Raw genomic sequence first — 13,941 nt, forward strand, 5'->3', positions numbered from 1 at the left:
GGATACTGGGGTGAGAAGTGGTTCCTGGACTGGGCCTACTCAGGGTTGTATATTTACTGTATTGGTTACTGTGTTACCTATTGTTATTTGTTGGGGTCGCCCGTTGGACGGCGCCCCCTTGTGTTAGTATGTAAATAATAGGTAATAAAGGCTGCTGTGGCCAATTTTAAACCAAGTCACATGCAGTTCGTGTATTATTTACAGATGGTATTGGTGGGTAACACACATACAGCACGACTGGAGAATCCTTCCTCAATGGTCAAGACTCTCTCATTTTGTTTCAAAGAAAGAAAATAAAGCTGCTAGAATGGCCCGACTTATCCAATGACCAGAATCCTATTGAAAATTTCTGGAAGGAACTGAAGTTCATAGAAGGGGCTCCCAGAAACTTCAGGATTTGAAGAGTGTTTGTGTGGAAGAATATGGACATATTCACACCTGAGCAATGCATGTGACTAGTTTCTCCATACAGGAGGTGTCTTGAAGCTGTCATTACCAACAAAGGCTTTTGTACGAAGTATTATATATGTTTCAGGAAGCATTTTCAATACTTTTTCCCTGTTTCATTTCTAATTATTACACATCGCTAAGTTGATGGACATCTATGGTTTGATTTCTTTGCCTGTGTAGATTGAATAGATTATTGCCAAAACCTGGTGAGAAGTTCATCTTAATAGCACCTTTAGAAACATATTTACTTAGAAAATTGGTGACGTGTTCAATACATATTTCACTCACTGTATATGAAGCTATAGTCTTTAGGGTTCAGCGCCTCATATGGAACCATAACTTACAGCGTCAGGAGGCCTATGCCGGGCAGAGGGATGGGTAGATGACAGGCCGTGGTGTGTCCTCTCTCTCTCAGCAGTAGTCTGATAATTCTGTGATGAAGGAATGCTTGCATGTTTCCTAAAACATTATGAAATGAGAAAACAAAAAAAAAACAATCGTAAAGCTATGAGAAAAAAGCCCATAAGACTTGGGTGTGATTAAATAATTGCAGTAAAGATAAATGCATTCTAGGCATATGCGTGCCACATAATAAACAGGAGAAAGGGTTGAGCAACATTTTGCTTTCTCCCCAACCTTCCTGTGATTGATGGAGCTTCATGACAAACGCAAGGCTACAAATTGCAATCCTCAGACATAATTCCAGATTAAAACTTCAATTAGTCAAGTGTGCAAAACCTCTCTGTGACGGCTATACCCTCCTAAGCCTACAGACGGCAAGGAAACCACACCTATAGATCAGTCTCGGATATAGTCAGACATAAAGAAGGTTGACCATGGCTTACTGGGAAGGAGAGGTTCTCAGAGTATCAGCGAGCTATATATGTCTTGTACTTAAAGGGAATCTACCGACAGTTTTTGCTACCTAATCTAAGGGCAGCATAATATAGTACAATAGCAGGTTCTGCCAAGCAGAAAATGTAGCCCAATAGTCCAATATAACAGTGGATAATAGCAGGGACTAAAACATAGCTTTTAATAAATACATTAAGAAGTACCAAAGTGTTTGTGCATAAATTGTGCAAATAACAAAATAAATAGTGATGCCGAATGGCAATGTATCAGACAAATCTCACCCAGATCTTCTCCATGGGCAAGATTAAACACCGGTCCAGGATTGGTCACAGGCTAGAAGAAGCAGGGCAAGGCGTCGGGTAATGGATTAATAAACCCTGTCGTGCCCCGTGAATGGACTTCCGCCCTGACAAGGGCAGCTCCAAATGAGTTGTCACAACCACAAAAAATAGATGTCCTCCTGACGCGTTTCCCTCTTAATAACAAGAGTTCCTCAGGGGAGACAGAGAGAGGGGAGATCAGCCTGCAATGGCAGGAGAGAAAGGAGATCAACCTGCAGTGGCAGGGATCAACAACTGAATGTGCAGGCAGCAGGAGCCGGCTTCTGCGGACGCTGGTAACCACGGTAAACATCGGGTAACCAAGAAGCCCTTCCCTTGGTTACCCGATATTTACCTTCGTTACCGGCGTCCGCCGCTCTCACACTGCCAGTGCCGGCTCCCTGTTCCCTGCACTCCTCGCCACAGTACACATCGGGTTAATTACCCGATGTGTACTGTGGCTACGTGTGCAGAGAGCAGGAAGCCGGCACTGGCAGTGTGAGACCGGCGGACACTGGTAACGAAGGTAAATATCGGGTAATCAAGGTAAGGGCTTCTTGGTTACCCGATGTTTACCGTGGTTACCAGCGTCCACAGAAGCCGGCTCCTGCTGCCTGCACACGTAGCAGAGTACACATCGGGTAATTAACCCGATGTGTACTGTGGCTAGGTGTGCAGGGAGCCAGCGCTAAGCGGTGTGCGCTGGTAGCCAAGGTAAATATCGGGTTGGTTACCCAATATTTACCTTAGTTACCAAGCGCAGCATCGCTTCCACGCAGCGCTGCTGGCTGGGGGCTGGTCACTGGTTGCTGGTGAGATCTGCCTGTGTGACAGCTCACCAGCAACCCGTGTAGCGACGCTCCAGCGATCCCTGCCAAGTCAGGTTGCTGGTGGGATCGCTGGAGCGTCGCTTAGTGTGACATCTCACCAGCGACCTCCTAGCAACTTACCAGCGATCCCTATCAGGTTGTATCGTTGTTGGGATCGCTGGTAAGTTGTTTAGTGTGACTGGGCCTTTATTCCTCCTGATATCTCCATAGGCATTCACCTCTGGCCATGGCTTATCGTCCCCGAGAACAAAAGGATTGAAATTCAACCCCCCCTTAAGCTTTTTTTTTCTCTCTATTGGAGAGAATTGGGAGACCCTTATACACATAAGATAATTGGCACATCCCACTGAAATGGGCTCTGATAAAAAATTATAAAGTAAACAACCAGATTCCACATGCCTGCAATCTTATTGGTTGATATAGGTAACATTTTCCAACACTGTGTTTAAAAAACCCCCCACTAGTCACAATAGCTGAACATGGAGTAAATGTGTTAAAAAGAACCACGATTTTGTAATGTAAGTAAAGACAGGGCTGTAATCCTGATTAAATTGATACCTTAAAGGCCCCGTCACACTAAGCAACATCGCTAGCAACATCGCTGCTAACGAACAACTTTTGTGACGTTGCTAGCGATGTTGCTGTGTGTGACATCCAGCAACAACCTGGCCCCTGCTGTGAGGTCGTTGGTTGTTGCTGAATGTCCTGGGCCATTTTTTAGTTGTTGCTGTCCTGCTGTGAAGCACAGATCGCTGTGTGTGACAGCAAGATAGCAACAACTAAATGTGCAGGCAGCAGGAGCCGGCTTCTGCGGAGGCTGGGAACCATGGTAAACATCAGGTAACCAAGAAGCCCTGTCCTTGGTTACCCGATATTTACCTTCGTTACCAGCCTCTGCCACTCTCACTGTCAGTGCCGGCTCCTGCTCTGTGCACATTTAGCTGCAGGACACATCGGGTTAATTAACCCGATGTGTGCTGTAGCTAGGAGAGCAGGGAGCCAGTGCTAAGCATTGTGCGCTGCTCCCTGCTCTGTGCACATTTAGCTGCAGCACACATCGGGTAATTAACCCGATGTGTACTGTAACTAGGAGAGCAGGGAGCCAGCGCTAAGCGGTGTGCGCTGCTCCCTGCTCTCTGCACGTGTAGCTCCATGCGCTGGTAACCAAGGTAAATATCGGTTTGGTTACCCGATATTTACCTTAGTTACCAAGCGCAGCATCTTCCACGCGGCGCTGGGGGCTGGTCACTGGTTGCTGGTGAGCTCACCAGCAACTCGTGTAGCCACGCTCCAGCGATCCCTGCCAGGTCAGGTTGCTGGTGGGATCGCTGCAGCGTCGCAGTGTGACATCTCACCAGCAACCTCCTAGCAACTTACCAGCGATCCCTATCGTTGTTGGGATCGCTGGTAAGTTGCTTAGTGTGACTGGACCTTTAGTGAGGGAATACGCTTTGTTATCCTTCTTCAATCAGCATTTGAAGTGTTCTTCTAATTAGATTTTGGTGCACAGTGGCCAGATTGTACATTGGGCCTTTTCCTCCCTTTCTGTGATTCCTTGCCCCTGTATCTGTCTCCAGTTTTTGACTGACAGGTCACTGCTGAGATTTCAAACAGCAGAGGCAGGTTATTCACAGACCAGAAGCAAGCAGACGGGCCGGGGAATCACAGACGGGGAGGAGGAGACTCAGGGTACAGTCCAGGGGAATCACAAACAGGGAGAAGACCCAGGGTACAGTCCGTTTTCTGTGCACCGAAATCTAATTAGCAGAAAACTTCAAATGCTGATTAAAGAAGGACAGCAAAGCGGATGTATTCACTAAAGGCATCAATTAATCAGTATTGCATCACCATTACAGACATGTCTTTACTTTACACTACAAAATCATGCTGACAGATTCTCTTTAAATAATAAGCCAGCTTCTCATACCTCCCTAGGCTACTTGTCATGTGCTGCCTTTCTTCTGGGGTGTATCCCATCCAGTCCTTCTGCACCTGGCTGTAGAGCTCCTCTCTCAGACAGTACTTGCCATCCTTTGGACTTAAGCATCCTACCTAGGATTTACAAAAGAAATGCACGGATATTAAATTTAAACCAAGAACCTCTCACATTACCGATATGTAAGGAAGGCAAGTCTTCTCTAGGTGGATATGTTAAACAATAGGGTTTAAATAAATGACTCTGATAAAACAGATCAGAATACATCCAACCTTGTTATTTAGATATCAGGTCATAAAAGTCTGAAATTTTATACCTCGTCCTCATTCAACTGTTCTCATTGGGGCTTTGGATGAATAGAAGGTCACTGAGCTTAGATGAAACCGCTCAAGGTTCATTTTTCCATAAAATAAAGTGATTTCAGCAGCTATCGCCTCATAATTCAAATTAGGAGACAAAAACAAGTTAATCCTTTAATTGGGTGTACCGGGTGTATCTGTCCAATATAAGATTTGCATATTGGCAAGATCTCTGAAGCTCATAACTGGCATTTCCCCAGTAAAATACATTCCCATATAAGTTACATGTTCACATTAATGCCATCATTTAGAGAAGTTAATTGGCCTATAAATATAAAGCCACATAGAACCTGCTGTTTTGTAACTCTCCGATCCTTACATTAGCTATAGAGTATGATGAACCCTCATGAAAAGGGACATTTTAGACTTCTAAATTATGTGAAATATGGAAAATATATAATATTAAATATACAAAGTTAATTAATTAATTAGATAATTGACATCACTGCTCAGCATGGCATGTATGAAATGATAGATAGTGTGGGCATTCACACTGCTTGAAGTATGGCCATAGTGAAGAAGAACCGGGAATCGGAACATCTGTTTTAGTGATCCTAGGGGAAACCTATCCACCATCTATTTGGTCATGTCAATGATACATTATTTTTGTATTTTAATTTTATAATACTGATTCTCAGTTTTAACCCTTTCCCACTGTAGCCAATTTTAGTTTTGGAGCTTTGTTTTTCCCACCACTTCTTCCAAGAGTAGACAGACCTTTTTGATGACATAACCATATGAGGGGCTTGTTTTTATGCAGGAAGAGTTGTAGTTTTGAATGTTACCATTCATTTTACCATTTACCGTATTTTTTGGACTATAAGACGCACCCTGGTTTTAGAGGAGGAAAATAGGAAATAACATTTTAAGCAAACCCCCAACGTGCACTTCGGTACCAGCCCTCATAAGGGTGTGATGGAGGCTGGTGCTGAAACGTAAGTGGCGGTGGACACCATCCAGGAGTGGGAGCCTCTATCACTTCTTTATGGGGAGATAAGGTATGCACACCAGTGACTATGTAAGGGGAATACATGAAATAGCAGAAACTGCTGTGTGAATACTGACTTGAAAAATCCAATAGCTATATGCAAGAGTGAAAATGTGAAAATGGAATCTGCATTACTGCCATGAACATATGAATCAAGAGAAATTTAGCTACTGAATTGATCAATGCAACAGAGCCCCAAAACTACGCCAAAGTATTTCTCTACGTTGGGGTCCCTAGCTTGTGTGTGTCCTCTCATGCAGTTAAAAAACGTACCGCGTATGGGAAGCTGAGACCCAGGTTATTTATGCGTATGATATGGATTGGCAATAGGTGTGGTTGGGGAGGGTTCACAAACGAAAAAATACTAACAAATAGGAATAACGTTTGGAACACCATTCTAAGTCCGAACTGGGTGCAAAAACCTAAAAAAAATCACTATGGGGAGATAAGGTATGCACACCAGTGACTATGTAAGGGGAATACATGAAATAGCAGAAACTGCTGTGTGAATACTGACTTGAAAAATCCAATAGCTATATGCAAGAGTGAAAATGTGAAAATGGAATCTGCATTACTAAAATGGTGTTCCAAACGTTATTCCTATTTGTTAGTATTTTTTCGTTTGTGAACCCTCCCGAACCACACATATTGCCAATCCATATCATACGCATAAATAGCCTGGGTCTCAGCTTCCCATACACGGTAAGTTTTTTAACTGCATGAGAGGACACACACAAGCTAGGGACCCCAACGTAGAGAAATACTTTGGCGTAGTGTTGGGGCTCTATTGCATTGATCAATTCAGTAGCTAAATTTCTCTTGATTCATATGTTCATGGCAGTAATGCAGATTCCATTTTCACATTTTCACTCTTGCATATAGCTATTGGATTTTTCAAGTCAGTATTCACACAGCAGTTTCTGCTATTCCATGTATTCCCCTTACATAGTCACTGGTGTGCATACCTTATCTCCCCATAGTGATGTTTTTTTAGGTTTTTGCACCCAGTTCGGACTTAGAATGGTGTTCCAAACGTTATTCCTATCTATCACTTCTTTAGTCTGCAGTAAGGGTAAGTTCACACAGTGCCTTTTTCGCTGCATTTTTGCACGTTTTTCGGGTACGTTTTTGGCCTCAAAACTGCATGACTTTGCTTCCCCAGCAAAGTCTATGAGTTTTCATTTTTGCTGTCCGCACACAACTTTTTTTTTTAAACTGCGTTTTTGAGCTTAAAAAACAAAAATGGACATGTCAATTCTTTCCTGCGTTTTTCTGCGTTTTCCCCCATGCAATGCATTGGAAAAACGCAGAAAAACGCAGAGATGAAAAACGCAGCAAAACGCAGCCAAAAACGCACCAAATCGCGGCAAAAACGCGTGCGTTTTTTGCCATGTTCTTTTGCCGCAGGTGCGTTTTTGTGCGTTTTTAGCGGCCAAAAACGTACAAAAACGCAGCATCAAAAAAACGCAGTGTGTGCACATAGCCTAAGTAAAGCATTTCCCTTTTTATATCAGCCCTAATCACCTTATTGATATAGGAAGTTTAACTTCTGATGTGATTTTACTATGAAACATTCTATGTAATACCACAAATGTGCTTTTGACACATTATCACTGGTTCAATTATATGCTATATGATGCATCTACAGTTGAAACCAGAAGTTTACATACACTATCTATAAAGACACATCTGCATGTTTTTCTCACTATCTGACATGGAATCAGAATAAACCATTCCCATTTTAGGTTAATTAGGATTATTATTTTATTACCTTCTGCAAAGTCAAAAGTTTGCATAAATTTTATTATTATTTGGTACCATTGCCCTTAAGCTGTATGACTTGGGTCAAACGTTTTGGGTAGCTTTCCACAAGCTTCTCACAATAGTTGGTAGGAATTTGGGCCCGTTCCTGCTGACAGAACTGGTGTAACTGAGCCATGTTTGTAGGTCGCCTTGCTCACACGAATAGAGATCAGGGCTTTGTGATGGCCACTCCAAAACATTGACTGCTATCCTTAGGCCACTATGTAACGAGTTTGGCAGTATACTTCATGTCATTGTCCATTTGGAAGACTCATTTCCACCCAAGCTTTAAGTTCCAGGCTAACATCTTAAGATGTTGCTTCAGTATTGCCACAATCTTCTTTCCTCATGATGCCATCTATTTTGTGAAGTGCACCAGTCCCTCCTGCAGCAAAACAACCCAACATTATTATGCTGCCACCACTGTGTTTCACAATTTGCTGGTGCTCTTAGGCTTCAAAGTTTTTTCCTTTTTCCTCCAAATGTAATGATGGTCAGTTCAATTTTAGCTTCATCACACCACAGGGCATGTCTCCAAAAATTAAGGTCTTTGTTCCTGTGTGCATTTTCAAACATTAATCTGGCTTTTTTATGTTTCTTGTGGAGTAATGGTTTCTTCCTGGCAGAGTGGCCTTTCAGCCCATGTTGATACAGTACTCGTTTCACTGTGGATAATGACACAATCTTACCAGCTTCCGCCAGCATCTTCACAAGGTCTTTTGCTTTTGTTCTTGGGTTGCTATACACATGTCTGACCAAAGCACGTTCACTTTCTGGTATACAGAATCCATCTCCTTCCTGAGTGGTATGATGGCTGTACATTCCAATCTTGTTTGTACTGCAAATAATTGTTTGTACAGATGAAGGAGGCACTTTCAGGTATCTGCAAATTGCACCCAAGGATAAACCAGACTTTTGCAACTTCCCAATTATCTTCCTGAGATCGTCTGATTTCTTTTGACTTTCCCATGATGCTTTACAAAGAAGCAGTGTATTTCAGGTGTAATTAAAATACATCCACAGGTGTGTCTCTAATTAACTCAGATATTACCAATAAACCTATCAGAAGCTTCCAAAGACATGGCATCTTCATATTATTTAAAGGCATAGTACTTTAAAGGGTGCTTTACATGCTGCGACATCGCTAGCGATCTCGTTAGTGATGTGACACGCCAGATAAGATTTGCCGAGATCGCACATAGGTCATTTTTATAGCGCCGGTCACATGTGTGATCTGGCGTGTTACATCGCTAACGAGATCGCTAGCGATGTCGCAGCGTGTAAAGCACCCTTAAGTGTTTGTAAACATTTGACTTTGCAGAAAGTAATAAAAAATGTCTTAAAACATTCTCACTCATTATTCTGGCATTTAGTAACTATAAATAATTTTGGTAATCCTAACTGACCTAAAGCGAGAAAGGTTTATTCTGATTTCATGTCGGATAAAGAGAAAAGCATGCAGATGTGTCTTTTTAGATAGTGTATGTAAACTTCTGGTTTCAACTGTATGTACTTTTCATTGGTTAGTTTGCTCATTTCGGTACATATTATGACTCCCAAACCATTATGGCTTTTATAATCATCATAGATACTGTCCTCTGTTTTTTTTCTTATGGATAGACATATCTCATGTTACCATCTGATCCTTTATAAAGAATTCCAATTTTATTTCCAACTTGTTGCATGGGTATAATGGTCGTTTTTTCATTTTTAGCAGATAATTTTCAACGTAAGTTTCCAGAAAAGATACATGATCAGTGGATTTTAGTTCATAATCCTCAGTAACTGAATCATAATAAATTCATACCTCATCCAGTGCAGACAGTAGCTCTGTGTGATCTCTGGGAAACATGTTGGATTTCTCTAAGCGCTGTATGAGGTCATGTTTCCGACACGGCTTTAAGGCTAGAAGATGAATAAGCCACTCTTGAAGCGGTCTTCGCTCTCCATTTACTCGGTTGCATTTCTTGGCTGCTGGTGTTAAGAACACTGGAGGACGATGACTGGGTGAGCAGCTCTGCGTTCCAGAATCCGTATTGTTCTTACTGGACAGCTTGACACATTTGCCTAGGAAAAAATGCAAATGCTTAGTAATATGCCATATATGAACCTGTCATTTTACAATATCCCTCTGAATATTACATATATGTAGAACCCAGGGATATGGGGTACTCTGTTCCGGGCAGTGTACATCTTGGGAATGTCACGATGGTGGCTGTTACCCGGTTCCGTGCCTTGGGCCCCTTTTGTAATGGGGATATTTACAGGGGATTGGTGAATAAAGATTATTCGTGACGCCACTTGCGGTGTTGCGGCTATATGAAGGGAGCCGCCACTGAAAAATGTCTCTACTGGGGCTGATGGCATTAGCAGCTGGTATGGTAGTCCCTCCGCAAGTAGGGTATTGCCCCAGCGGATGTATGGTATGGTGGGCGTCGGAAGAAGGAGTCCAGACAGGTATTCAGTGCAACTGGTTTACTCACTTTAGATGTTAACTGGTTGCCCGAGGCCAGCTGGTTTCGACCCAAGGTCCCCGTTGTCCTAGTGCCAGTCTGGTTCTCTGGTACCTTCTTCCCCTGCACCTGTCTCTGTTAAGTGGGTCCCCGTGGAACACTGGGGGTCCCTGGTCTGTGGTTTGTCCACTTCTGTCCTCGTGACGGTAGCGTGAACCCTGTGGGGTTGGAGTCTCTGGTCCTGTCCCTTCGAATCTTTGGATTCTTTAGGGTCAGCAAGGTCCTTGATGGTCCCCTTTGCTGTGCAGGTGTTAACAGATCGTCTTGAAGCTCTTTCCTGTCCTAGGGTCCTGTATCCAGTCGGTGCGTAGTTCCAGGAGTACCCCACCGTACTCCACCGGCAACCACCTGACCTGGGTACTATTTCACCATTAACCCGAGTCAGGGAGTCACTTCACTTCCACCTTTTCACAGTCTGCCCCTCCCACTTGGTCAACTAGTGGACTGGAGTGTCTCCACCTCTAGGCAGCCATCCATTGGTCCCACCCTAGCTGGGTACCATTGTATGGGGGATTTGTTTGGGAAAACTGGGATTACTTGGGTTTTTGGTGTTACCAGCACTGGGGTTCTGATCCCTAAGGGGGTAGGCCCTGTATCCTGGTGGGGATGCAGAAGCTTGTAGCACCCTGAGGGCTTCAGGGGTGCTACATATACATCAATATACTTAATTCTTGTTTTTTAGGATACAGGGTGTTGTCACCTTATCAAAGACTATCACTACTACTGTCACTTAAAGGGAAACTGTCAGGTGCAATATGCACCCAGTACCATGAGCAGTTCTGGATGCATATTGCTAATCCCTGCCTAATTGTCCCTGTATATGTGTTGCCCCAGGGATGCTGATCCTCTTCAGGGACACCACAGGGCTTCTTCAGTATGGCAACAGGTACTGTTAGTTTTGTATACGTCATGACGCCACTCACGGCTTGCGGTCAAAGATGTGGATGACCGTCAATGCAGATTTTACGAGCGTCTGGGGCCGATGGGGTCTGCAGTCAGATGATGTAGCCTCCCGTGAGCGAGGCAGGCCCCAGGCGCTCGGGTGAGCAGAGTAGCGGGTCCGGAATAACACAGGCTGAGTCCAAAAGTCTTTTTAACTGGTTTTTACTCACTTTGATGTTGCTGTGAGCTGACCCGGGCGTTGCTGTGATAAACCAGGTAGGACCAGGTAGGACCAGGGGCTCCTTCGGGCAAGTCTGAGGGTAACCGGTTAGCTCGCCTTCCTAGCACTTCTGTGTTCGGATAACCCCCTGACCTGGAGTACCATGGGGGTCTATCCAGGGAGTCGCTACTGCCTTTTGTCCCCTGTGTTTTGCCCATTTGCCGGCAGCATGGACCAGTTGAGATGGCTTCAAGCTCTGTCTCCTTATGGGTCCCTGCGTTGCTGCTGAGGCTCGGACTCTGTGAGGTTGGTGAGGTACCTGTAATACCTCTCACCGGCAGGTTTAGCAGGTCGTTAAACTGGAGTCTGCTCTAGGGACCTGTACCCCATATGTGCCTAGTCACCAGGAGTACCTCTTTACTCTCACCACCAGGTGACCGTTCTCCCCCGCTAACTGTCACTACACCACGCAGGGTCTGACTAGTGTGAGCGCGCGTATCTGCCTCGCGACCGCCGCAATCCACCACCAGACTGGCTCTCCTCTCTTCCTGACAACCTCTGCACTTTAGCTCTCAGCCTCTCCGCTCTACCTCTTGATGAGATTTGAAAGCTTGCCCCCTCTGGAGACTACCCAAGGGTCCCATCTACTGGTGTGGGAGACCTGGTTGCTATGTGTCTGTGCGTACACACCTATTTCTGGCCCTTAGGATTACCTGGAAGTAGTGTGCCAGCATGGGTGCAGTACTCAGTGGTGCCTGACCGGATCAGGGGTCCCACATATACACTAGCATAGATAAAGAGATCTTCTCTTTATAGGAAACCTATCCGCCGCCATTGCGTCCTATGGGGGATTTCGGCTTAGTGCGCATGACCCCGGAGTTTGGGTCATGTGCACTAATGAAGCCGGGTGTACACGTCCTGGCTTCAAACTGAAGTAGTGCGCATGACCCAAACTCCGGGGTCATGCGCATTGAGCCAAAATCACCTGTTGGGTGGCAATGGCGGTGGAGAGGTGAGTGAGATTATCCTGTAACGCTGCTGTGTCGCCCGTGGATAAGGGGTACTCAGATCCGGGCCACGAGGTCACTTCTGTGGGTATCACGGTGGCGTGACCCGGTCTGTGATCTCAGGCTCCACAGTAAAAAGGGGATTAGGTAAGGGAGATTGTCCATGACGCTACCCACGGTTGTGGTGAGGTTGTGACACCACCGCTGCTCTGGACGGGGATCCCGGGAGCGATGACAGGGAGCAGCGTAGTTGTTATGTCCCCTCCGTGGGAAGGGGGTTGGTTGTCCCGGGGTCCGGTGATGGGGTAGGGATGGATGGCAGGCAGGCTACAGGGCCTGGTGAGGTGCAGGGTCGCAGGGGCGGCGCTGTGCCGCACGGCACGGTGGTACTCACTCAGCCCAATGATGCACACAGAGTCTCTGCTGAAACAAACGGCTGGATGGACGGGTCCCACAGGCGGCTGCAGTGTTTTTCCCCTGACCCCAGGTTGGTAATGTAAGTCCTTTCTTGTACCCTCTGTACGCTCCTCCTGCGCTCCGGTTTCCAGCTGGCTCCCCGATTCAGTACCGGTGGGCCACCGCCCAGCCCCGGCTACCTGCGGTTCCACCAACTGTCTGCCCGGCTCCCTGCAGATGGCCACTACCGTCTGCCTGACTTTCTGTACTAGGGCCCTAGGCTCCAACCTAGGCCCCTGTCTGCGTCTGCCTCACTGCAGACCTCCTCTCTCTTCCTCTCCTAGGACTTGACTGGACTTGTTTCCTGCCTCAGGCCAGCTAAACTCCTGGGTGGGCGTCTCCATCTCCTGACTCCGCCCACCTGGTGTGTCTGTCTGAGCCCGAGGAAAGGAATCAAGTTTCACTGGGGATGTCTGCTGTGAACTGCTGGGGGTGGGGGTGTGTGTGTGTTGTTACCTGTGGCCCCTGGCTTGTCCAGGGCGCCACACTGCGTATTCATTAGCATGTTCGCATACCCACAGGGGCGTACTAACATGCTAATGGGGGCGACTAGCCGGGGAACTAACGCCCAGGGGGCTAGTCCCCTCGCTCATTAGCATACAGCAAAAGATCTTTAGAAATACTTTTTCTAAAGATCTCTTTTATCTATGCTAGTGTATACAGGGACAGTTAGGCAGGGATTAGCAATATGCACCTAGAACTGCTCGTGGTTCTGGGTGCATACTGCACCTGACAGGTTCCCTTTAAAATAATAATTTCCTATAAAAATATATATCTTTATCTTTAATATATATCTTTTCATCCTCTGAGAATATGTTAAAAATTATAATTTTATATATTTTTTTATTTTAAGGAAGTTAATTGGTAGCACTAGTCTTGTTTTGTACTCCACCTATGTATGAAAGGGTGGGCTACCTGTTTCATTTCATATGTTGCTCTAACCCTCAGTAAACTCTCACTTTCCTACTTTTACTGGCTTGTGCATGTTCCAACTCCACTAAGCATTTGCTTTCTCTGATCCATTTCAAGTCTGATCTGTTTTGTCTTCATGAGCACTATCCAGACCAGACAAACTTGTTCCTCCTAATCAGGTTCCTTACTTCTATGGCTATTGTGAGTTCAAACACATGTCAGCTACAGATGTATTCTGAACTTATTGAAGGATGAAGTGTAAAGAAAAACAATCATGTTGTATCTATCTATCTGTACTGCCCCGTGCTCGGCAGCCGAGCCGCTCGGATCCAAACCTTCAGTGGGTGTCTCGAGGGTCTCCGGACCCGGGGGTCCTGCGGTCACGTCAATCAAAAAGGGGTTTGCGGTTT

At 45.4% G+C, this 13,941-nt stretch overlaps 1 protein-coding gene across 1 annotated transcript in view; it reads right to left on the minus strand.

Annotated features, from left to right (window-relative positions):
• The window catches only part of ELL3 (elongation factor for RNA polymerase II 3), a 228,729-nt gene that overhangs the window by 70,007 nt on the left and 144,781 nt on the right, over positions 1–13,941 (minus strand). Inside the window, exons 5-7 of the mRNA XM_075345885.1 lie at positions 9,349–9,608; positions 4,383–4,507; positions 795–909 (exon numbers count right to left, since the gene is read on the minus strand). Coding sequence (XP_075202000.1) covers positions 795–909; positions 4,383–4,507; positions 9,349–9,608 — 500 coding nt within the window. The remainder of the gene's footprint in view (positions 1–794; positions 910–4,382; positions 4,508–9,348; positions 9,609–13,941) is intronic.

This window comes from Anomaloglossus baeobatrachus, chromosome 4, assembly GCF_048569485.1.
Source record: "Anomaloglossus baeobatrachus isolate aAnoBae1 chromosome 4, aAnoBae1.hap1, whole genome shotgun sequence".
In the NCBI taxonomy this organism is placed as follows: Eukaryota; Metazoa; Chordata; class Amphibia; order Anura; family Aromobatidae; genus Anomaloglossus; species Anomaloglossus baeobatrachus.